This window comes from Haliaeetus albicilla, chromosome 14 (assembly GCF_947461875.1).
Source record: "Haliaeetus albicilla chromosome 14, bHalAlb1.1, whole genome shotgun sequence".
NCBI lineage: Eukaryota > Metazoa > Chordata > Aves > Accipitriformes > Accipitridae > Haliaeetus > Haliaeetus albicilla.
This window is the reverse complement of record NC_091496.1, coordinates 1,442,051-1,468,311: the sequence shown is the minus strand read 5'-3', so window position 1 is coordinate 1,468,311 and position 26,261 is coordinate 1,442,051. Positions and strand designations below refer to the sequence as shown.

The 26,261-nt window shown below is 49.6% G+C and overlaps 1 protein-coding gene across 1 annotated transcript; it reads right to left on the bottom strand.

The window, feature by feature from the left end:
* Positions 1–1,213: 1,213 nt before the first annotated feature.
* On the bottom strand, positions 1,214–25,968 carry STRIP2 (striatin interacting protein 2). Its single transcript, XM_069801480.1, has 21 exons — positions 25,698–25,968; positions 23,959–24,028; positions 22,871–22,945; positions 22,633–22,767; positions 22,316–22,436; positions 21,887–21,955; positions 21,675–21,781; positions 21,429–21,556; positions 20,896–21,081; positions 19,423–19,646; positions 18,016–18,081; positions 17,298–17,361; positions 16,136–16,207; positions 15,764–15,838; positions 14,416–14,513; positions 13,751–13,877; positions 11,621–11,721; positions 9,431–9,497; positions 5,893–5,997; positions 5,303–5,507; positions 1,214–3,159 (listed from the first exon to the last, which is right to left on the bottom strand). Exons 1-21 carry the CDS (start codon positions 25,941–25,943, stop codon positions 2,909–2,911), a joined length of 2,592 nt encoding a protein of 863 aa, XP_069657581.1. The 5' UTR covers positions 25,944–25,968; the 3' UTR covers positions 1,214–2,908.
* Positions 25,969–26,261: the final 293 nt, after the last annotated feature.

Sequence of the window (26,261 nt, the reverse complement as noted above, 5' to 3'; positions counted from 1 at the left end):
CAATTTAAACACAAACTGTAGAAAAATGTACATTGTGTATGTACTGGTTATTTTTTTCTGACATAAACATTGTGGGAAAGAAACACTTGGGGGGGGGAGTTTTGAGCCAAATACCAAGGGCTTTTCTGAACTTGTGATTCTTTAATAATTCATTAATTCATTCCCTTTTCCCCTTGAAGAAACACTTACCTTCGTGGCCTTAGTTTATTAAGACTAAAAGGATTTGGATACATTGATAGTACTTCCGTTACATTCACACTTAGTTGTTGGGGAATTAGATTGTTTTCTAAATCACTCTAAACCAGAGAATACCAGACGAATCATAAAGCAAGGGGTGTAATATGGTTAACCAGAAAAAAGCACTCCAGACTCTTTCAGTGTGGGGTCACCATGTGAAGGGAGGAAAAAAGGAACCAACAGTGCTGGAGAGGTGTCCCTTGTGTCAGGATACATGATACTACACCGAGGTACAGCTAAATTCCCAGGACCCTGGCCTAAGGGGGAAATAGCACATTTGGCAGGAAAATATGAGACAAAATATCACAGAGAAAATCCTGAACATTCCAGCTAGTGCTGGGCTCTGGACCCTAGTACATGCTGAAAATAGTAGTATTTGTACTGCATTTCTACTACTTAAAAATTTAACAGACCCTTCAGATGTCTGCCATCTTTAGCAGAGGTTTGTTGATTTATTTGTGTTTATTTAATCTTTAGTTTATTTACTACCAGTAGGCTCTAGGGAACATAGGGAAATGCTAGGTGCCATATTTTAGAAAGGGAGCTAAAGTACAGATGCTGAAATGACTTGTCTGGAGCTACAGAGCTCTCCCAGTTCTGGGATCCCTGAAGACAGCACCATGCTTCCACTATAGATTGTATGTCTGTTTTTCATGCCTTACTGCTTGGAGAGGCTTTATTTATTTTTAAATAACTTTTTACTTTTTAACAAGCACAAATACTGTGAGGACATCTACAGCCCATAATTCTGTTTTTCTTTTTTAGAGTTCTATAGATACATCAGAATAGAACATCCAAAGTATGTCAGACAGAAGGCCTTTCCTCAGCAGAGACAGAGTGGATATGTGCAGGGGCGAGAGCTGAGTTGCTGGGTTGGTTTGGGGGGGGGATGTTTTTGTCCTTTAAAAACAAAAAGAGCAGCAAAGGAAGCATTTAAATTAAGGCACAGGAAGAAAAAAGCTTAAGTAAATGTATGTGCTTTAAAAGTTGCTCTGGTTTATTTTGAACAAAAGCATATTTTAAAAGGTGAGCAGGTTTACTAATGCTATTTCCATGAAAAATGCCTTTTACAAACCCCATTAAGGAAACATTCTCAGTTTAATTCCACAGCAATAAGCACAAATCCTGTCATAACAACTACTTGTGATTTTATCACTTGTGTGCTTGATATATCAATAACAGTATGGCCTAAGTGCTTGCCTGCACTATATGAACACATGCTTCTCTGACAAAAACCAAACTCCTGGTTTCATGGCCGGGGGAGGTTAGATCCAGGATTCCCTGTGTTGGACTGATAAAATTTTGTAGAGAAAGATTATAGTTTGCAGGCTCTATCATAATACTAAAGAAAGTACTGTGAAGCCCTGCCTGCCTTTTCAGTGCAACCCTCAGGTAGCGCCGTTGGCCGAGGAGAAGGGACTGTTACCCTGCGCGGTACTAAGGGCTGAGATTCATTCAGCAGGTCAGCTCACAGGGGTTTCCACCTTACCTTCGGCTGCCATACTCATGCAACGCAGCTTTATCCAAGTGTAGTGTTTGCATGGACCTTTAGAAAGTTACAGCTCAATATGCTATTCATTCTGAAAGTTATGGACCACCATGTCTGCTCTTTTCCTCCTATGATGGCAATAAAGTGTTAACCAAAGCCTTTCCCTCCCCACTTTAAGACTTGGCACAAACATTCCCCCAAATAACTGAAAAGCTGTGTAAAAATTAGGTTATTTAATGTGGCATTTACTGTGTCCTTCGGGGTTAGAAATGCTAAAGCAAGCTATCTGCAGTAATTATCCTTCAAAAACAATCAGGTGGAGAGAAATGTGGCAGTCAGCCTCCTCTACAGCTCTAAACACTGCACAGCTTACCGATCATTTTACTCTAATATAAATGGTAAGTGAACAGAATAGTGGAGGAAAAGGGAGCAGTGAAAAGGTAATGGATTATTATCCTTGGTGAACAATGCAAAAATTGTCAGTTGTGGAAGCAAACCTCTGTAAATCGGGTTGTGTAATCCCAGCAGCAGCAATGCCAGCCCAGGGACAAGAGGTAACGTTGTCTCCTTTGGCCAAGTCAACCTGTCACCTCTGATTGAGACTGTCATGGACAGTGCCACGTTTTTCTTATTTTCAGCTTCATTAGGGAAGCAGGGCAGCTTGTTTGAGGCAGTAGGGTGTTTGAAGCACATTATCAGACAACCATAAATGAATAAATGAAAACAAATTAGGCACAGTGTGGGGCATTCAGGAGAGATGAAAACCTTTCACAGTTGAGATACTCTTACAACAAACTTACATGCATGAACCAAGCTAAGAGACAGACCTGGACTCTGAGCTCTTGTACACTGGTGTCAATCTGCAGTAAAGACCAGATAAGCTCACTCTCGACACTGCCACTAGTGTGACACTGGAACCTGCTCCATGGCTTCTGTGCAGGTCCGTTGATGCTGTACAGTCTCCGAGAAGTCACAGGAAAGGGATGATCTCCAAAAAGATGGCAGTTGCCTACTCACGGGTGTCTGGGTAGATACAAAGAGGCTTGGTCTCTTTGGAAAGACTATGATTTTTTTCCAGCTGTGCTTAAGAACACCCAGGTCCAAAATAATCTTTCCTTCCTCAGCCTGTAGCACCTTGAGTCCTTACTGAGGTGGGACTCGGGGCAGGTGAAGGTGTTGCTCTCACTGGTAATGCAGCAGCTCCTCCCAGCGAATGGGCTGGGAAAACACCTCCCGCTCCAGCCAGAGTTCGTAGGAGTAGTGGAAGTCCTCGGGGAGCTCCAGCCGCTGTCCCAGCACGCTCTGCAGGCAGTTGTCCACCGGCGCAAACTCTGAGTCTTGAGGTCTGTCGTATCTCCGGCTGTTGAAGGCTTCGATGTTGGCTCTCAGGGTGCATTCTTCAGCCTGGAAATCCCATGGTCTGGCATCGATATCTACATTGAAGAAGAAACAAGACCAGAGCGTTGTGGAAAAAATAACTCTGATAAGGTTTGAGCAAAAGGAAGGATGAAGATCTTGCAGCAACCACATGCCTGAATTGACCAGAGTATTAGCCAGTCAGTTATTCCTAATTATTATTCCTAATCAATTCCCATTATATATGCATTTTAATTTAAGGTAATTAAATGGAATATGTTAAAATCACTCGTAAATTAAGCAGAGTCAGAAAACTTCCTATAGAAATGCCATTATTTCCACTCTTCCATGTGCTTTAAGGACTCTCTAGAATTACCTAGCTCCTGCTTTTCTCGGAAAGGCCCCACCACTTTTACTGAAAATCTCCACAGCTGTCTGAACCAGAGATCAAGATTAAATGCTTATAGCTACAATCCAGCAAGCTTATTATGAGCTACTGAAAACAAAGTTTTTTTAAAATTTGGACAAATTTAACTATGAATTATGCTGAAAAATCTAATAACTGGCTGTAATAACCATGATATTTTAAACATGTAATATTATGTAAACATGTAACATGGGAAAAAAAGATTTTGAAAGTTGGCCTTTATGAGCTCTAAATCCATACGAAATAGTCATTCGCTCCATAAAGGTTCAGTAAATTCATTGGCAAAGCTCAGCAACTCTCAAGGGAGGGAAAGGTCCAAGCTGAGTATCAACCCAGATATACAAAGATAAAAATAAACACTCCAGGAAAAACCCTTCCAGATTGTGTCTCTGAAAGCCAAGTGCTTCCCTGGCAAACTGTCCAGGTCAAGATGCAGTCTCTGCTAAGTAGCAGATTGTGCAATCGAGTGTTGCATTATGTTGCTGATTAACTCTTTTGGGGTAAGTGGGACACACACAACCATTTACCCTTTGCATCTGTCTTAAAATTGCATTATTCTCAATATTGCCACGTGAATTCAGTTGTTACGGCAAACCCCTGCTCCAGGGCAGGTGACGTAGGTAGTCGTCTTCTGCTGTTTTGGAACATGTAGTGCTCAAGCTATTTAAGTCACCCAAGGCAGACAGTATCCCATAGCCGCATCCTACTAGTGTCATAAAGAAGCCCTGCTGCCATCTTCAAGCCCCAGGGAACAATCAGCGTGCTGAGAAAGGCAGTGACAGGAGAGAAATCCCCATAAAAGAAAGGAAGCCCTCAGCCTTCCAGCCTTCCCGCTCTTTGGTTTTTGGGGGAACTCCACTAGCCCTAAATTGAAATTACAACTATTGAGTCTAGTTTTTTGTTCTTCTGAATTAATGTCATAGTGGTATCATGACTATCAAAAGCATACAAGTGTTCAAAAAATAGATTATATCTTTTACAGTTGAAGTTGAACATCCTAACATAATTATAATGCTTTTTTCCCTTGTAAAAAAGTTAAAATGTTAGGCTTTTACTTCTTGCCCTGTTTTCTTTCGAAACAGGAATGCTACCCAATTTTTCTACTTAATCCTCATTAAAAAGAAGATACATGCAGAGCAAAAATTTAGGACTGTGTTATTAAGGCAAAAAGATATTTTTAATACTTTCCCCTCTTGTCCTAACCTTGGGCCAGTAGTTGCAGCAGCTGGGGGTGCTTACAGGGGAATAAGAGTGCGGTCTCATGCATCCCAAGGACTAATACATGAGGAACACCAGAAACTTCTTGAGGCCCCTCAAAAAATACATATTTAGACCACATAAGAGCTGTTTAAATGGACTGGTACATCTAGTCTATGATTCAGAGTATCCGCACTGCCGGGATGTAACTGCTGTTGTTTCTCAAGTGCAAACTGCAGAGTTATCAGTCAGATTTTCACTCCATGGCCATCCTAAGCACGCACATTTGGTGCAGATACCAGGACAGTTTAATGGCAAAAGTGATTTGGGAATGCAAAAGTGCAGGCCTGAGCTTGGTGGAAACTCTCATCTTGGAGACCTGAGCTGACCCTGTCCCAGCCTGGTCTGATTATTCTCACCTTTCCTCATGCAATCAATTTGTTCCCTCCTAACACTGCTGAATGATGCCTTAAAGCCTCTGAAAAAAATCTCCCAATACTGACCCAAACAAGTTAATGGGATCCTAACAGGTCAAACCCCCTGCGAGCCGATTTCAACTCCGCACACAGAGACGATGCTTCCCTGGCACTACTCACCATTGCCGTAAGCCCAGTCATCGTTCATGCGATGCCGCACCTTCTGGTAAATGGCAGACATGGTTTTCATGTTGCTTTTTCTCCACTGACGCCCCAGGTATTTGGTCTGGATTTTCAACAGTTTGAGGACATACAGCTGCATCATGGCCTGCTTCACCTTCAGAGCTCGTTTCAGTATTGGGGCCGACTTAAAGACTACCAGCATCTGTCAAGGAATCAACAGAAATTAATGCAACGTGCTCAAGAAAGCCACACAAGTACTGTCTGCGCAGCTTCGGGCGCTAACACCTGGCCATGTACAGTACAAACCCCAAGCAGGTAGAACAGGAGTGTTCAGCATAACCAAAACTTGCTGCAGGGGGCTTGAGGGTCACAGAAATAAGTATTATTTAGAGAAGAAATAGTATTTCTGCATTTAAGGCTCAACCTGTGAAAGAAAAATGGGCAGATTATGAAGGAGCAGAAGCCCCAGAACTGCCAGAAGAAACTCTCTGCAGGGCTGAAGCCGTGCAGTGTAGAGCCAGGGACACGCTCAAGGTGCAACACCGGCAGCCCATGGCAGGTCTCAGGGAGACGGGACATCACCTTACCATTGTCCTCGAGTGCTTCCACTTGGTCAGCTTGTTGAGGATCCTCAGCAAGTTAATGCAGGAGAATAAATTTCTCCAGCAGAACTGGTTGTTGTCTCCGGCTTCCTGCAAAGCAGAGAAGGAAAAGTACAACTCTAACTGCAGCGTTCAACAGCACCGCCACAGAGATGTCCTTGTGCAGAAAGTCTTTATTTTTACTATCTGCACAAGTCTTATTTCCGATGGAGAGTGAGCAGCGGAGCTCCCTCCTCACTTGGGTTATCATCGTGCTGCTGACAAGCCAACAGATTCTGGGGAAAACTGTTCTGAAAGACCCAGATGTAATCAGAGTTTTAATTTGCATTTAGGTTTAGAGTAAAAGCTAAGATAAATCACACTATGTTGTCATGGGAAATATATATTGTGGTAGGTTTGTATTTGTTGTTTACAGTCAGAGAGCAAATTACAGCCTAGTGATCACCACTGCTTAGAGAACAGTTTTTGTTAATTATATCAATTAATTCATAAATTACCACATGCTTAGAGGACATATTACAGACAAATAAAAGGAAATCGCATAACAACACAGGATGACAAACAGCAGCATTTATACCAGGAGCACAAGACTTTTCTGTAACAAAGATCCCCTCCAGCTTAAGTGCAGCTGATACATTATTTTAAATATTAGCTGAATGTAAGCACCCTCAGCTCCAGCTTGCATAAATATTGGCTGTGGCACATTTGAGCAGTAATTCCACCACTACAGTAGCTTGCTTTACGTTTGTACAGACTGAGCACAGCAGAAATGTCCCACAAATAACCTATTTGGGGATGAGAGCGGAAAAAAGTGCCGCTTAATTTATAAGGCACTTACAGCAAGCTACAGCCTTAACAACTCATGGCAAAAACTGCAGCCTGGTGCATGATCCAGGTTCTGGGCATCCTCAGGATGAATTTGGGAATGACCCCAGGGAGCCCCTTCTGTCAGAGTGTCTAATCCAGCTTTGAAACTAGATTTACCCAAGAAAATCCCACCAGCATAATACCTTGCTCTTAAAATCAAGCACCAGACCTACCATTTCAGTAAGCGGGCAAAATGGTATTGCACATATAATTTTTAGAGGCCAACAAGGAAGTGCTGCTGACTTACTTCATTTAATTCTGTGATTTGGTAAAAGCCACTCTGAGAAAATGCACTTTTCTGCCAGCAGAGGCTACGTCTGTGCTGGAGGCTCCTACGCACACAGCGGAGCTTGCACAGCAGAGCGCAGAGGTGGGATGTCACCGAGATGTCATCGAGGTGCTCGCAGATGCTGCGTGCGGCTCTGGGGCTACCAGCTCAGGAGCAGTGCCCGTGCAGTTTCATATCGGTGCCCAGTCCTAATCTGCTCCCTCCGCACCAAGTAGTTTTTCCAAAAAGACCCCAGTAGAATAAACTAATACCCATTTCATAGGCAGCCAGATTTATTTTTGTCACCAGTCTGATGTTGTCTCCATAGCTTCAAGTAAGTGAGAGTCCTTCCATCAGATTTATGGAAGGAGGGCACAGGCTAAACAGACTTTAATCCCCCTTTTACACCCATCTCCTGTTACCCTCCCCATGCCACCATGACACGGTGCAGCAGGGTCCTCTGCAGCCCCCTCCCCAAACACGGGGAGCTGGAGGGGAGTGACAGCCCCGTGACAAGTCAGAGGAGATGGGGATCGGCAAGGAATCAAAGAGACTGTCCCACAACAGGATGGGTGAAGCCCCCGCTACCTCGCCGGGACTGCAGCCACTCCTGATTTACACCGTTACCCCACAGCCTAGGGGTCCCTCCACTGGAGACAGCACTGCTGAACTCATTGTGGTTTTCCATGGAAGTAAACCAAACACACATGATTCCGCGTTCAACCCACTGAAAGCATAATCATCTGTTATATCCGCTGAGAAATGTGTTACGGCTGGGCTGTTAAAATCAGTGCATCAGAGTATTAAAAAAAAAAAAAGCTAAAACAACACATAAAATGTTGGCTGGAGAAACATAAATGCGTACACAAGCGCATGCCTCAAGTCCCAGGGCATGTTTAATTTCGATTAAATCCTTACATTCACGGATATCCTCCCAAGGACGAACACACATGGTAAAATTCAAGTTGGTTTCTGCATATTTTCTAATTAAATTAGTCCCCCGTGAGGTTAACATCCATGTCTGCTGGAGGAAAGCGATGAAGCACTGTCGTTTAATGCAACAGCTCCCAAACAGGGGACCAGACCCTATTGCGAAAGGGTAACTGGGAATATTTTCCCCCCCAAAAAAGTTCAGTCTTCTCCTCCAGCCATAAAGCTTAGCGTGAGGATAAGGATTAGCATGAGCCATCGGAGCGCTGAGCGACATGTCGCTAGATGTCCCCATCGGGCCAGGATACGTCGGTGGGAGCCTGGCCAGGACACCCAGCCTTCAGCAAGTAGCCCATGGACCAGCACAAAACAGGGGACTGATCCCACTGATAAGGAGGGAGGTGATGTGCAGGAGCTGTCACCCCGAGCAGGCACCCAAAAGAAGGCAAGAAGCGCTGGCAGAAAGGCACATGGGACAGCAGTGGAGGACCGAGCCAGCACGCTGGCCATGCGTGACGATCCCGCACCCACCCGCACGCGCTCCACAGATGTTTTTTTTTTAATAAATTTGATCTGGCATAATCAACTCACAGCAGGAATTTGCATCGCAGTGGCACAGCAGAAATGCTGTGTTTACAGATCCAATAAAACCAGTTTGGCTGTCCTGGCTGACCACAGCCTTGGAGGGATTTGTGAGCAACTTTGGCTCATAGAAGCTAGGGAAAATCTTTCACTTTATTTTAATGATTTTAACCTTTACACAGCTAAGGAAAACAACATGGGCTTAAGTTTTTAGCAGCCAGTCAACGTGAGATCATCCCTGCCTGGACTGGTTTTGGTCAGGCTCCTTCTTAATGATTCCTGCATCACTTAGGGTCTCCCTTCCCTCTGATCCCCCTCCCTGTTAACCCCAAAGCTTGTCCCTGCTCTGCGCCCTGTCTGAGTCCAACCTGCTCTGCATTTGAATTATTGCAGTTATGAACCTGCCAGCATTAATGTCTCATCTGTAGTTCATATATTCACACAGCCCATCGCACTGGCCGGTCTCCATAATACTTAGGCTCCTCTCCGCAGGGAATTTGGTTTATTCCTTCATCTACTGTCATCTAACTAAACACGAGTGCTCAGAGCAATCTAAACCTGGGAGGCAACAGCCTCTGGGCAAATTCTTTTTAAAAGCAGGCTCTCTCGTTTGGAGGAGTGAAAGGGAAAATTCTAAACCCAACTATTTTTATGGGGTACATGATGCCAGCAGTGCCTCCTCCTCACCTCCCCATAGCTGATAGCGAGTCAGAACAGTGATGGGAGGAATTTTCAAGTCTGGAGGGGAAAAAAAGTCTAATTTTGGAAAGGTTGGGGGTGCAGAAAAAGAAGACAGAAAAAAGGAAACAAAAAATCCTTCCTCACGCTCTCACATACAGCAATACTGGTTACAAGGACCCTTTCTGTGCTGCTTACCAGGCTTTCTGCAGTGAGCTCGGGCAAATCATAGACTGTACAATGCGGATAATCCAGGACGGAGATGCTGTGGAAGACAGGAAAGAAGGGACTCGTTAAGAACCAGGTAAATATGAAACCAACTTTTTAAGATGATCTATGTGATTATGCCCAGCAATCTGTAACGTCTTCCTTCCCTGTGCTGGGGTTTGAATTGCAACGGCAGCGCTGCCTGATGCAGCAAGTAGTCTGGATGGCTAGCAATCCCATTTCCAGCGAGCCGTGTTGGACATGCGAACCAGCCCGCAGCTGGTGCTGCGCAGAGGTGCCTCCCTCCTGCATTTCCAACTGCACAGACGGCATCCAAATGGGCTCCCAGCCTCTCCGCTGCCTCGCGTCTCAGCTTAATGGAGTATGTCGATTCCTCTTGGCTCCGAAGCACATCCTGAACGCATTAATAAGGACTCGAAGGATTTGGATCCATTATGACATGACAGATTAGTTATTCATATGCATATTTTTAAAAAGGAAAAATAAAACAAAACAGATCTTGGGTTAAAATGGAGACATCTGATTATCAGCAAGAAAATTCACAACTAGGGCATCAGGTCTTTTAAAGCCCTCCAGGCCTATTGCCTTTGTAAAAGTAGCCAACAAAAAAAAAAAAAAAACGTAAAATATATATAATGTATGTGTAGATGCACACACACGCACTGATGCTTTCCGTGCCCTGAGACATGCACCAATCTAAAACGAAGCATGCACTATCACACAGCTTCAGTTCTTGAGTTCCTTCTTGTTTGCTATTTCTTGCTTTTAAATTCAGCAGCTGAGCAACAAGCTGACTTGTGACGATCACTGAGTCAGAGGCAATCCATGATGAGACCCAAGGTCAGGAGATCCCCTAAACCAGGCTCCATTTAAAGCATTTGGCCCAGGAAGGGCTTGTCTGACCACAAGGACAGATGCTTCTCGCTGGCTCCTACCCATCATAACCCTAAAACGGGAAGCACCGTGCAGGTATGAGCAAGAGGGCTCAGAGGGAGCCAGCTCAGGATCAGGAGCCCCACAGCTCGTTTGCCGCATGTCATCACCGTACTGGCATCGCTTCTGATATTTCCTGATGCAGCATCACTGGACTCGGGTCCATACATCTGAATGTAACAAAATCCCCTGATCCTTTTTGCAGGTCAGTGCCTGACATCGTTTGCTGCTATCTGACAAACAGATACTCCGGGCTGGGCAAAACAGCTAAACCTCCCTGGATCAGAGCATCGATCAGAGCATTCAGCTGCAAATCCTACCTCATTTCACAGGAGCGTATCCTGCCTGTGAAACCTCCATCAGAAAGCAGGGGAGGGAGCTAAGTGCTCCTGGGCTACGTTCCCTCCTCACTTATGGGCCTTTGAAGCACAGGACCAGAAGTGGAAATGTTTATCAGCATGGGAATTAATACATTACTTTCTGTTTTTCCATACTTTCTGTTTTTCCATGCATGCCTTCTCACACATACACAACCATACCATGCAGGAAAGACCAGCTTAGACATGTGGCTCAAGAGCAACAAAAAGAGCATCAAAAAGCAACAAAAAGGATCTTTTCATCATTCCAGCAGCAACATCCCCTGCGGCACTTCCCTCCAAATGGGGAAATCCTACCCAGTCCTACTGAGTCATGAAAGAGTTGTGCTCTTTCGGTTCTTACGCTGACTTGCGGTAGTCCAGCTAGTCCCTCTACAGACTCAAAACAGGGCTAATGTCTTTCTCAAATCAGAAGTAAAAGGCAGTGACGACTATGCAAAACCTCAAGAAGTCAGGAAAGCTGAATTCTAGCTATAAAAAGTGGAAAACACCTAGAAGACTCTACCCCATCTAGCCTTTTGAAGCTGTGGCCCACAGATGCCCGGTGGCACTGGAATGCTTTCCAGGAGTCCACGTAGAGACGAAAACAAGCCTACTGTCAGCAAGGGAGACAGGTCTGCCTGTACTTTAGTAGTCCACTGAGAGACTGGAAACCCCCATCCAGTCCTCCACATTAAGCAGAAGGGATTTGCTCCCCTCCAGCATATTCCTGTAGTGGAGAGCATACTGCCCCAAAGCCATGCTAGGGACCAGAGGTCACTTGGTCCCAGCACATATTCACGTCTCAGGGTTCCTCATGCACAAAGCCTCCCTGCTCCATCATCTCTCTCTTCCCCAGAAGCGGCTGTACCTGTTTTTGGCAGTGATATAAGACATGATGTTTTGGTTGAAGAACTTCAGGATCAGCGGGATGCAGTTGGCAAACACCAAATGTTGGGACACGTACTCAAACTGAGGAAGAGAAGTGAAATGGGTCAACGTTAGCTGGAACAAGTGAGAGCATCACCTGAGAATGGAAACCCATTTCCAGCCAAAAGCAAAGCAATCCTGATGGTTTGCTCTAGACACCTCGCAGACCATCTTCCCCTTGCAGAAGTCTGCTGTAGAAGGCTTGCATCATATACAGCAACTCCCACCAGCTGGAAAACTCTACTTGCCATAGAGTGGACCCACAAACTTTATGGCAGTAGTTTAGGAATAGCTGCACCTAATGACTGCAGTATAGCTTTTCAGGATAAAAATCTGTGGCAAAACAGTATATGGGGAAGAGGGAAGGAAGAGATGTAGCTATTATATGAGAAAATACAAAATCCTTATTGCTGTCACACGCTAACCCCAGTCCCCTTACCTTCACACATGCTTTTAATTTCTCTCCCCTCTAAACATTAAATGGTCTGGGTATGTACAGCTGCATAATACAACAAATCTCTACTGTCCTCTAAAGAGACAGACACAAATAGCAGCAATATCCTGTCCTGTCCTATCCCATGCTATCCATGCCTCTCACTAACCTGCAATCAACATTCCAAATTTGAGAGCAAAGAAACAGTTTGTTCCTACACGTCTTGTGTCAGCCTGGTACAAGCTGTCGACACTCAGTACGCCACTGACGACACACTGCCACCGTTATTTGCGAGTGAGTAACTGGCAGTCCCTGCTAGCCAGGATCCGAGATGCTCTCACTGCTTTGAAATGCAGCTGCCAGTGACTAGTATGTTATATAGGATCTGACCAAAGATAATGCTGAACTGCAATAATCTGATGGCATTTCTCCGTTGGCATAAGAAACGCCAAATCTCAAAACAGAACCAAGACAAGAAACCCCCACGATCTGTGTTGGTGCGCAGGTCCGTGCGATTGCTGCCGCACCGACGCGGCAGCCAGCGAGCACAGGGTGACCCCAGCAGAGCCTGGACCAGCCACACTCTCCGTTACCCTCCGCGGCTTTCTGGAAACATCGTCTCAGCCCCTGCAGTGGTTTTTTGGGGTGCTCCCTGAGACCAGCTTTGGCACTGAAAGAAATTATGATGGCTTACCCAAAATCAGACACAAAAGCAGAATCAGGGGGGGAAACCCCACAGCTTTCTCCAGACTTAGCACCAGACTGCAAGGGTCCTCCTGCCACGGAGGAAGAAGTGAGAGGAGCCGTTTTGGGGGTGAAGTGAGAAAATTTAGTGAAGGGACGTGGGGGGATCCAGAACAAATGTAGGATTGTAAAAACGTGGGGGTTTGTTTATCCAATCCAATATATGGATTTATATTTATCCTCAGATAAATATTAGTGGCTTCATAACACAGATGGATTTGTACCACGCTGAAATCTTTAAAAAGAAAAAAAAATTACAAAACACTAATTGTTTGTCTTGCAGAATGAGTGGAGAACTGGGCCCAGGCCACAGCTCAAATCAGTCCTCGGTCTTTTTTTAATCAAGGAAAGCCCTCATGCGGGTGCAGTTCGATTGGTGCCATGTAGATGAAACAAAAATCAGATTGCATCTAGGACCCAGACCTCCAGGCCCTGTTGAAACTGGAGCCCCAAGAACTTGATCCTGCTGAGGGACAGAGGACCAGATTAGTTGACCTCCTGAGGTCCTACCCAGCACTATTTCTGGTCACTGGAGATGAGACAGAGCAAAAGAGGGTCTTGTCTAACCCCCATCCCCTTCCCCCTTCTGCCAGGGAGGCTCGTGCTCGTGATATCTCCTAAATTTTAACCTGATCAGCCACAGCGTGAATTTTTTCCAGAAGTCTGAAAACTCCTTCCACGTGAATGGAAACAATCCTGTCAAAACACAGTCAGAGATATATTGCAGGCAGGTTATCCCTGCCTGAGTAACCCTATACAAATTCTGGCCCGGGGCTAGGGTTCCCCGCTACAGACAAGCAATCTGCAGCTCCTCGTGGAAACCCTTCCTGGTGAGGTCTTTTAGGAGAGGGTTTATCAGGACACACCGGCTTGGCAACCCTTCTCTACGCTCACCTGGTAGATGTGGTTCAGCTTGAAGTGCTTGAGGAGCAGCAACAGCAAAGCTGAGATGCTCTTCACAATGATCTCTTTGTGTCTGTTCACATCAATCCCCAGTTTCATGCTCTGAAGAACAGTGATGCTGGGTTGGAGGGAAAGAAGGTAACAGCACAGTGGGTATGGGAGCAAGGAGGACTAAGGGACTGTTGACTTCATATTCATCTGGACAGGCTCTACAGAAACAGGGACCATCGCTTCCCCCTGGGACTCCTATTTCCATCCTCTCCTGCCTGGTGACATCAAGTGCGTTCAAAAATGGAAAAAAAAGCTGATTGCCCTCCACCAGCAATCCTGGGGGAGCGGTATGAAGGACACCTGCCATATGCTCACATATCTTTATGATTTGTGTCAATTAGCATGATTTTATGATTTGTGTCACTTAGCTAGCAGAGCACAGCGGCTGCCGACTGTGCTTGAATTGTTACACTCCTAAAAAACCAGCATCAATTCCTTGGCTTTCACCTCTCTGCCCTGGTGGCAACAGTAGCTTGCACCTATCCAACGAGACGTCCCCAAATCTGGAGCCCCCCGAACTCATTGGCAAACCCCAGCTCTCCTGCTCAGTCCAAGACTTCGTGGCAAAACTGGGATGGCTGGTGGCCACATCCTCAAGGACTTACGGCATCTCTTCAGGCAACACGTCTGCCAGGATGTTGATGGAGTCGGTCTTGGCTTTAGAGGTGGGCGCTGCAGCAAGGAGGATCTTCAACAAAGCTATCTGCAGAAGAGGGCAGGCGTGGGGGGATGCTCCCAGGAAGGAGCATTCCTTTCTTCTCCTTCACTTGCTGAAACTGGGCAACTTCAAGCCAACTCCATAGGGTTTCACCAGCCCAAGGTCCACTCACTGTGATGGACCAACTATGCCAAGGCTCACCCTCTCCTTTTATACCCTGGACAGACAGACCGAGTGTGGGGAGCATGGCAGCTCTGTTTTAGCCTTAAGGCATCATGAGCACCTGATCTCTAGTAATATGGATAAAATAATGCAAGGGACACCTGGAGCTTAATGCATTTAAATCTGTGTTCATCTCTCCCTACAGACAGAGGGCACGTGACCCAGTTAGGATCTTAGAATCACAGAATCACAAAATGGTTTGGGTTTGAAGGGACCTTAAAGATCATCTAGTTCCAATCCCCCCTGCCATGGACAGGGACACCTTCCACTAGACCAGGTTGCTCAAAGCTTCATCCAACCTGGCAACATAGCTGAATTTCAGGACACACATTGTATTCCTCTGGGAATCTCTTGGGGCCATGGGAAGGCCACAAGGGATGTCCCTGTAAGGAAGGTCATAACTTACAGACTCTCCACAGTTTGAATAGCTGTTGAGAGCACAGCCAGGTTGGAAGAGACCTGAAGGTGTTAACACCTTGTTTGCTGAGTGACGTAAAGCACGATGATGGTTTAGTTCGGTTCCTGGCCCAGCAAGCCATCACACTCGCAGATCAGCATGATATTGTAACACAAAGTTAATCTCAGCAAGAAGGACAAAAGCTCAAGGGACAGTGAAGTCCATAGGTTGCTTCTGAGGCCAGAAGTGAAGATGCCTGCATCAGTGTGTGACAACTTGCTGGTAAATACTACAGCTCACACAGCTCAAGAGATGACACAGGGCCATCCCTGACTGGTTCCCCTCAGTGTCTGGCAGGCAGGAGCCAGTTTTGTGCTCCCACCAACGTGGAGGACTTTGTTCCTTGTTCCCAATCTTCCACACACATCCTATTTTCCAACCACTGACCTGTCTCCAACCATTTGACTGTGTCCCTGGGTATCTATACCCCTTGATCCTCTGAATCCCTCCTCTTGGACTGTACTTTCCACCCAGCTCTGCTCTGGATTCCCACCAAAATCTCACCATTCAAGTCCTGAACACACGCCAGCAGCCCCGTGCTGAGCTCTGCAGCTCACAGATTGGCACCCTTCCCCACTCAAAAGCTCTTCTTTACTTTTAAGAAACACAGGCTTACCATATACTGGGGGAGATTGTACAACATTGCTCGATACAAGATCTCACAAGGGGTTTCTTGGACTTCCTCTTCTCCCTGGCACAGAGAAACATTAGAAACAAGGGAAAATTAAGTATTTCCAGTCCACACACTTGAGATATATCAGTCACCTCCATAAAACCCAGCTTGGGGACTCAATGATGGACCCAGCTGCATGCTGACTGCAGGAAGCTCCAGGCCTTTCTCCACTGCTACATACAATCAAGATAGGGACTTCTAGAAAAAAGAGCACCCCAGGAATGTCCTAAGGATCACAGAGAACATATGGATTTCTATGACACCTTGGAAATCTTCCACACGCCTATCTAGTGATGAGGTGCAGCAACTTCTTACCAGAGACATGGGGCACTTCTCCAGCTCCTCCTCGTTCTTTATCTGGACGTCTGAGATGGAAACGTACTTGTGCTGGCAAAATACACAGACAGAGGCAGAGCGATATCACAACTGAAGGATGAAACACAGTCAGCGATGGTGACGACAGTTGCTGATTTCAGCAATATCCGAGTTAGGTGTATAGGTCACAGCAGATACATGGAGAACTCATCTTTGTGTGGGACATCCCTCTGTCCCTGAAGCCCCTCACACATCATGCCTCTGATTACTTCCACCTACTCCTTCTAGGATCTCTCTGTAAGTAAATGGAGAGGGACAATCACCTCCAAAAGGCAATCCAGACCTTAGATAGGGTCATTTGGGCTCTGGAGGTGTCTCACTCCACGTGGAGCACTGCAGGAGCCAAGGCTAGCCATGCTTCCCCCTGGGAACAGCACAGGTCTGGGCATGTATGTCCAAACCTATCTCTGAAAGTCTGTCACCTTCGAAGCAAATGCTCACCAGGACGCAGTAATGCTCTACCTCGGATAAAGGGAAAGTCCAAGTGCTGGACAATCTACTTGGAATGCAGTGAGGACTCGGTTTTCCATTTTTTGCCCCAATTCCTGCAAGAAGCTCCAGAAACTTTTCCTCTGACAACTAACAAGAAGGGATCTTCTTACTCCCTCCAGTAACTGTGTTTCAGCCAGAGGTTAGATGTGAGGATCCCACACCACATGTGGCGGATATCCAGCCCCTCTCAGCTGTTCAGATCTTGACTGGATGTATCAGATTGACTTCCAAAGGCAGCAAGAGCAAGAGCTCAGACCGAAGGCATTGCTGTACATCAGCTAAAGAGGAGCAGAAGACTAAATTCACATGAAACATTTACTGCGGGCTGAGAGCATACATCTGAGGAACTCGAAACTCGTTATAAGTTCTGTATCACAAAGTTTATGTGTATGAGACTTGATGCCCTGCAATCTCCCTATGGCCCTGGTGACCTTGGCCAAAGATTTCCCCACTTCCATGAGATCCCCACAGGTCCGATCCCACCTCAGAGCATCTGCTGAGTACCAGGGAGCAGAAATAGCAAAGGATGAGTTTAGACAAGCTGACTGTTGCTCAGTGAGGCTTTCTGGGCTGCTTCATCCAAGTGCTGCATGTGGATCTACGATCTTACCTGCTTCAGTGTCTTCACGCTTTCATGGATGGGCCGTGGTAGCCCTATCAGGGTTTCGGTGTCTCTGTGGGGGATGAAAGAAGGTAAGTACGAGGCTGGGAAGAAGATCTGGGTTTAACACTTCCACATCATACAAGGTAAAAGAGGGAGCCTGTAGTCCACTGAATCTATGGAATGTGTCCCAGGTGGGTCAGGAATCGGGAGGGGTGTTGGCATGGGCTGCCCACCCTCCCACCTCCTCCCCAGCAAAGCCTGCACAAGAGAGGGGCAACATCAGGGTGAAGAACTGGGGTGAAATCAGGTCTCTGCATGGAGCCAGCTTGAGCCCAGCACTGCACCTAAAAACGAATGTACCCTGCTGGGCCCATGCCAGGATGACTCTGCACCTGCAGCTTGATTTATTCACAAACTGGGTAATTTGCTGTGGATACCAGATTGTCCCAACTCCCTCCTGCATCAAACCAGTCTCTGGCTTGGGCCAGGGGTCTCTTATTCTGGGCTAGGTCTGATTTTTATTAGAAAGAGGTCCTTGGAGACCAGCAACTCCAAGAACATGTTTTTATAACACCAAGTGCACTGCTGCAGCTCCAGCAAAATCCAGCATTGGGCCGCATTGTCCTGAGCATGCCTTCGGCTGGCTCAGTTGAGAAAAACCTAAGCTCTGTGGATACCTCCCACCAGCTGAACTGCACTGATGGAAGCTATGAGACAGACTCACTGTCCCAGCGTGAATCCGATGAATTTGTTCCTGCTTGCTTCCAGGAAATGCTCGATGTCTTTCTGTCTGATGGAGCAGGAGAGAAACAAAAACAAGGAGAAGGTTGGAAAATAGACATATACCAGATCACAGCCTACATTGCTCAGAAAGGCCAGCAGTGTGAGACCAGCAAGAACCTTTGAGCTTTCTAGGATTGATTTCTAGAGGTCTTAATAGCAGTGGACTAGAGCCACTATTGCTCTCGTTGGTTGGGAGCAACGTGAACCAAAACCATTTGTATTTGCTGTGCAACTCCATGGGATTGTGCAAATGGAGAGGAGTTCTCTACGACCAGCACCTTTTTATCCACCTTCTGTGCTCCTAGCACATGCATCTTCAAGTGGCATCTGCTCGCTTTGAGTGAACAAATGTTGTCTCCGCAGTCTGGCAGAGCACATGCTGCTCCAAGAGAGCAAGCTGATATCTTGTCCACCTTGGGCATCTTTCATGAGAACTGGTCAGGGTCTCAGCACTACAAGTAGGACATGAACCGTGAGCCAAGGCTCTTACAGGCAGAAAGAAACCCAGCTGGATATCCAGACACCAGCCAAGAAAAACAACGGTCACTTGATTTTGAAGCGGAGAGCATTAAGTTACGTGGAGTAACATGGCACTGCGTGTGTGGAGACCCACGTGGGAAACCGATTCTTGTCGTGTCCCTGCAAGGAGTGCTCTGCATAGACACACTTAACCCTGTCACTGCTCCCACATCAAAAAGACGTATTTGCTCCTGTGATTTAAAGATACTGAATTAAATCCAGGCTTCAGATCAACAGCGAAAAAACTTGCATAAATTAGAGGGAAGGGGACAGAGGATTTCACTCTCTTTTCCTAATCCTTCCCCTGTATCACATGTAGCAGAACTGGTCTTAGGAAGGGAAGGCACCAACTTCTTTATCCTCAGATGTTTTTCTCCAATTTCTTATCTTAAAGCAAGGCCATTCAAGAAGGCTTCATCTGGCAACACAAGAGTCCCAGTCAACAAGCAAGAAGCAATGTCATTAACCAGTTCCCAAGACAATTAGCCTAAGACCTTGCCCTACCAAGATCCATTGGTGCCGCTTTGGAAAGCTGACCCTGCTCCCGCAGCACTCCACCACAAGCCTCCTTCCCAGTACAACCTGGGATGTCCAAAATGGGATCGCCACTTATTGGCCAAGCGTGGCCATGCTTGGTTTGTAAAGCCTGGGGAAGAGCTCAGCTAAACCCAGCCCAGAAAGGACCAACCGAGACAAAAAAAAGAAGGGGATTCACTTCAGTTCAACTTGTCAGAGGCCAACAAACTCGCCACAGACTGATGTTCAGCCTGCAATGAGCTCCAGGACAGGTAGGGCTGGGAAGGACGGCAATGAAACCAGATGGATTTACCTGACTTTGGGGGCCCAGGGGAGCCCTTTGGGGAATGACACCCTTTCGATAGGTGGGCGCTGAGCAGGCATCGTGGGGATAATCGCGTCCCGCTCCATCAGGTCCAGTTCCCCCTCGATCCCGCTGTCCACATCATCGTTCTCCTCGTCGTCAATTCCTGCTTCATCATTCTTGAAGGGGTCTCTCTCGTTGTAGATATCCAAACTGTCTTGCTTTACCAGAGGCTGCAGCAGAAGGGGAAGGAGAAATTCAAGTCACTCCATGCACTTCATTTCCCTCCCAGCTGCTGGCACCAGGCCTCTCCATCCTGGAAGGATCACGCTCCCAGATGTTCCTCAGGTGAGGCTTTGCTTCCTAGCTGTTACCACCAGAGCCTGGACAAGGAACAGCCCCCTGTGTACCTCTAACCTTGCTGTTCTTGGAGATGTGACCCCCTTTTCCACCTTAACTTTTGGAGCTACCATCTGACATCTCTGCCCTAGCAAAAGAGGTGTTTTCATCCTCAGACCATAACACAGCAACTCCAAGAGCAGAGCTAAAAAAAGATGAGCTTGCTGTGAGCAGTTTACTCCTCAGTGCTTATCAGCCCTTTGCCATAGGGTCAGGATGTCCTCTCGCTTCCTCCGGATCAAGTGCATCGCAGGGCTGATCTGCCGCAACTCAAATTGGTGGATGGAAAACTGGACATGGGCCAGCAATGTGCACTCACAGCCCAGAACACTAACTGTATCCTGGGCTGCATAACAAGAAGCGTGACCAGCAGGTCAAGGGAGGGGATTCTCCCCGTCTGCTCCGCTCTGGTGAGACCCCCCCTGCAGTACTGCGTCCAGCTCTGGGGTCCTCGGAACAGGAGAGACATGGACCTGTTGGACTGAGTCCAGAGGAGGGCTGGAGTGATCAGAGGGATGAACACCTCTCCTGTGAAGACAGGCTGAGAGAGTTGGGGTTGCTCTGCCTGGAGAAGAGAAGGCTCCGGGAAGACCTTCTAGCAGCCTTCCAGTACCTAAAGGGGGCTTATAAGAAAGATGGGGACAAACTTTTTAGCAGGGGCTGTAGCGATAGGACAAGGGGTAATGGTTTTAAACTAAAAGAGGGGAGATTCAGACTAGATGCAAGGAAGAAATTTTTTTACAATGAGGGTGGTGAAACACTGGCCCAGGTTGCCCAGAGAGGTGGTCGATGCCCCATCCCTGGAATCATTCAAGGTCAGGTCAGACAGGGCTCTGAGCAACCTGATCTAGTTGAAGTTGTCCCTGCTCATGGCAGGGGGGGTTGGACTAGATGACCTTTAAAGGTCCCTTCCAACCCAAACTGTTCTGTGATTCTGTGAAACTGGAACACACAGGAACACTTGTGGGGGGGGAGGGGGAAGGAAACACGCTCCCAAGCACAGGCTGGCATCCTTGAACGGATGATGGTCCCCACTGGAAAAGCATCCTGGGCTGTGTGCGCGGAGGATGAACCTGCTCTTACCCTCCGGCTGCGGTGACCGCGCTTCTGCTGCTGCTGCTCCGTGAGCTCAATGCAGTAGGTGGGAGGTGAAGCGGCGCGCATGCTGCGCATCACCTGGATGCTGTCCTCTGGCAAGGGCGGCAGCCCCAGCTCCTCCCGCTTCCTCACCTTCATCGCCTGCAGGGCTTCAAATCCACCCAGCGTGAACTAGGAACCAACAAGAGAGGTGAGAGAGCGGGGAGCGGACATCCCACCTGGACTGCATGGCTCTTCTGGGTTTCCAGAGGAGCAGTAGTTTGAGGCCATCAAACTGGAGAGCTGAGGATGAAGAAGCCACGTCACTGGTTCATTCTCGAGAATTCTCCCCCAGCCCATGTCCTCTGCATGGCTCAGCCCACCCTCGTCCCAGAAGAAACTGTTTGCCTTGTGTCAGCCTCTTGTGCCATCCTAAATAACCTTGTTATGGTTGGATTGAATAGTGGGGAACATCCAGGCTGCATTAGCACTATTCCCAAAATGACCAGTTTCTGGAAAAAGGAAGGGTTTGCACCCACCAGAAGCACCTTCCAGAGCAGGAGCAGGACCTTCTTCATGGGGAAGTGAGGAGCATGACCACTGCAGAACTTGGTCACCATCGTGAAGAGCAGAAGAGCAAAGGGCTCTTCAGTGTGCACGGGGAAACCTGGTGGAGAGAGGGACCAGAAGCAGGTTCAGAGCAGATCCCCCATCCCTGAGGCTTTACCGCCGGTCCAGCACGACGAAGGGACCTCCTTAGGGCACAATGAACTTTGTGGCTCAACTCAGCTCCATCCTGAAGGTCTCCCGGCAGCTTTTCCACTCGGGGGGATCTGTCTCCTGCTCCACACGGATGTTCTCCACCATCAGGTACATGACACTGAGCAGCACCCTGCCGGGACAGCAGGTCAGGCAGGTGATGCTGCCAGTGAGAGGACACTTTGTCCCCCCCCACAGCCTCCGCCCGATGTGCTAGCGGGGGGCAGAGAGGAGGTACCTGAGCTCCGTGCTGTCGGCCAGCGAGATGGCCGGCTTCCTCAGGGCGCTGCTGCAGGCCTGGCTGTTGCTGCGGGGAAGGGGACGAGCTCAGTGCCAGCCACCGGGCACGGGCTGCTCCTCACCCTGACCCCCAGCCCATGTCTGCAGCGGTGGAAACACCACGCCGGGGGACGTGCCGTGGCTGCGGCACCTCCCCTGGTCCTCAGTGAGGAGGAGGAGGAAGGAGAAAGAAGAAGAGGGTGAGAAGGATGGGGAGAAAGAAGATGAAGAGGAGGGCAAGGAGGATGGAAGAGGGTGAGGAGGATGAAGAAGAGGGCAAGGAGGATGGGGAGAAAGAAGATAAAGAAGAGGAGGGCAAGGAGGGCGAGGAGAAAGAATAAGATGAAGAAGAGGACAAGGAGGGTGAGGGCAGTGCGGGTCCTCTCACTCAATCTCCATGTTGAGGAGCTCCAGGAAGGCAGTGAAGGTTCCCAGCCGGTACAGGAGGAAGCTGTTGTGCCGAGACCAGTGCAGAACATCCCCTTCATTATCACAGTCTCCGAAGACACCTGGAGAGGACCAAAGGGAGGCACTGGTTAGGGGGGAGTTGCCTTTGGACCCCTGGAGCACACGGGACCACCCCGGGAAGCAGCTTCACTGCACCGACCTGGCACAACCCCAAGAGAAGGCTTCTCCCAAGCCCCCATGCTGAAGCCAGGCAGCGGATACATGGCCACATCCAGACACGGGGGATGTGGTCCTTACCCTGTGCCAGGTAGAGGATGGCCCGTGCTACTTTGAGCCGCTTGTCCCTGTTGACCACCTCCAGCCCATCCAGCAGGCGCATGACATAGGCCTTCTGCTGAGCCCCATCCAGCTCCAGCCACCTCCTGCCCTGCACTGGAAAGAGGACACGACAACCAGCCAGGTGCCTCCCCGGGGGTCCCGCTCTCACCCAGGGGGGCTACCCCGAGCCCTGGGGTGCTGAGCCCAGAGCTGGTACCTTGAGCGTGAAAATCCTCCTCGAAGCATCTCCTGTTGGTGCTGAGCTCGGGCTCCTCGGTGTAGCTGTACAGTTCTGATGGAGAAAGGGGTCAGCAGGGACCCGGAGGGGGTTCACCCTCCTCCTCATCACCAAGTTCCTCATGGGGCTCTGAAACATCCCTACGCACCCGAGGAGACACGGGGCAGAGACCCAAACTTAGCCCTGAGCTCTTCTGCAGCTCCAAGGGGCATCTTGGAGCCACCCAGTGCTACCAAACTCATCATTTTCATCCTCGTGTCCAGGCTGGGCTGTTCCCACGGTCCTGCTCACAGCGACAGTGCTCGAGCTGCATCTGTTATTTCATAGGGGCTATTTGGGAGGGTAATTTTCTGTCCCAGTTATGGTGTTTGCAAAGGGAGAGACTGCAGGAGCACCCAGGCAAGACCTGCACTGATTTCACACCCAGCAGCTCAGATATTTTGGGAGCTGCAAATAGGGGCTGGACTTGGAGGGAGATGATGTTGTGCCTGTTCCTATATAATTCCTACCTGTTCCTGTATAATTCCTATAGGTCCTATGGTGCTGAGCAGCACCATGGGGGACTGAAACGGTCCTGCAAGGGAGGAGTAAGGGTCCCTCGAAGAAAAAATGTGCTTTAGCCGGGCCAGCTCGCACAGCTGAGACACACACAGCTAAAAATAGCCTCTTAGCTGAGGGTTACGGGGCAGAAGCAGCTGGAGTAGCTGCAGGGCAGGAAGATACAGGATGAGGACTCGACCCGTTGTGGCACCCACGATAAAGGGTGACACTTCCCAGCCTGGGCTGTGCCACCGGGCACGCCACCCATCCCCTGCACGCCCGTCATCGTGTCCCGGGTAATTCGGAGCATGGGGTAATCCCCGTGCCCCCACACCTCGCTTTTGCTCATCCCCAGGGAGCGAGTGGTTCTCTATTAATAAATCCCTCTTGCTCTATTACAGCAAGGATGATACCACTCGATATCCATCCCGATTCCCGCTCGCCGACTCCCCAAGGGATTTTTTTTTTTTTTTCCCTCCCCGGCAGGCACCTATTAATAGCATCCCAGCACCCAAACGCCATTTCACCTGCTAACTCGGCGCTGTGGGTGTCGGCATCCCTGTATTCGAACTCCAGGTTGGGGCAATCCACTGAGCCCTGTGGAGAGCGGTTTGGGATTAGCAGGGGGAGCTGGCGCATCCCCATGGATATTTCGGGAGGCGGGATGGCTGCCAGCACTCTCAGCCTTTGCATTAAAGCTCCTCCAGCCACTGGAGCAGTGACTTGTGCACGGATGATCTTGACACTGGTCTCCAGGGCTCAAGCGGGACATCCACGCAAGGCTACTTAAAATATGGTGCAAATTTGGAAGGCGAATGTAAAAAATAGCATTTCTCAAGTCCCAGGGAAAGCAGAGGCAGGACCCGAAGTGCCAGTGAATATTCGGTGCATTTCAGAGCCCCAAATAGGCTTAAAAACAAAGTCTGGGGGCTGGTTTGAAGCAAAGGTGCCTGGGAGGATGCAAACCCCCTGCGCTTAGTCCTTAGCATCCCAGATCCGACAGCTTTCGGGGCCGGGCTTTGCCCTTTCAAAGCCGGTAGGATTGTGGATCTCTCCCCTCCTCCCCTGCGGATGGGGAACTGGAGCATGAAACTTCGCCGGAGGATTACGGCAGGGCAGGGAGCGGGCGGCCGCAGCCAGACGAGACCCAACGCTGGCATTGTGCCGCCGTGCCCCGGGAAGGTAACACATGAATGGCTAATCAACTAAATTAACATAATTTCTCATTCTGAGTCCCAGCATCCCTTCTCGGCAGCCAGGCTGGAACCGATGCTCATCGTCACGATTAATATTGATGACCCCAGAGGACGCACAGCTCCGAGCTGAGCCCAACTTGCTCAGAAAACGTTGGTTTCTCACCCAATTTTTGCAGCCAAGCCGGCGGGGCGGTTCGAGGAGCTAAAGCCGAGGAGGAATTTGACGAAGCGCGTGCAGCGCTAATCCGCTTGGAGAGGCCGAGCAAGAGGAGAAAAGCAAACCCCAAATTCACGGGCAGGTCTCGGGGGCCACCACTTGGGCACTGTCCCCCAGGGAGAAGGGACCCTTTTTTGGGTCAGCTGTCCCCAAGGAGCCCCTCGACCCGCAGCTCCTTGGTGGGGAAGCAAGGTTTTTCCCATCCTCTGCTCACGAGGGTTTGTCCCATGGTGGCTTTACCGTGGCTGGGGACATCAGTCGTGGGTCGGATCCTGGTGACCTCAGCCCGGTCCTGCTTCCCCCACCTGCCCGGTCCTGGCACCCACGAAAAGCCGGACGGGTGCAGCCGGGGAAGAGCAGTGGCGGTGATGGAGCCCCCGGGGGGGGATTAGTGGCTGGGTTATTTGGGCAGGAGGGGTGAAGGGTGATGGAGGGGACTGCGGCCCCTGGACGCGGTGGGAGGGTAAGTGGGTGCTTGGAAGGTGTGGGGGAGCCCAGGGCCAAGCTGGGACCCCAAACCCCTGCTGCCAGCTCTGGGGGTCGGGGGGTCAGTTTCCCTGGGGATCCCCACTCCAGACTGGGCAGCAGGACCCCACAACGCCCCCCTCCAGGGTGGAGGTGGCGGGGGCGGGGGGGGGTAAACCCCCAGGACCGGGACATGCCCCAGCTCTGGATCGGGCTCCTTCCAACGGCGGCCTGGCAGGAACCCCGACCCCCGGGGCAGGGACACCCCTCCCCATCTGGGGTGTCGTGTGTCCCCCCCCCGCCTCCAAAAGCGGCGTCCAGAAGGAACCCCGGGGCGAGGAGGTGTGTGACACTACCGCCTCCCCCCCTCCCACCGCCCCGGTCTTACCTCGGACTCCTTCCGCTGGCTCCTGAAGAGCTCCCGGTTCTTGGGCTGGGGTTGGGGTTGGGGCTGGGGCTGGGGCTGGGCCTGCCGAGCCCTGCCTGGTCCCGGTCCCGGTCCCGGTCCCGGTCCCGGTGCCGGCGCCGCTCCGCCCGCCGCCTCCATCCGCTGCGGCCCCTCTGCAGCGCCGCCGAACACGTGGGGGCCGGGCCCCGCGCCACGCCCCTCGCCACGCCCCCTCAACGCGCCCATTGGTCCACCGCTCCTCGGGGCGGGGCCGGAGGATACATTGGGCGGGGGGAGGGCGGAGCCAGAGGGGCCTTTTTGGGGGGGGGCGGACGACACGGGGGGGTGTTGGGGTAACCCAGGGGGACTTGGAGGGATGCAGGGTACCCTCGGGATGGGGGGGGGGTGTGCTGGGAACAGGGGGTGCTGGGGGGGGCACACACGGGACATGGGGTGTGCCTGGAGGTGACAGGTTTTGGGGGGGAGGGGGGGCTATGGGGTGCGGCAGGGGTGATGAGGGGGTGCTGGGTGCAAGAGATGCTGGGGGCGGCTATGGGGGGTGCT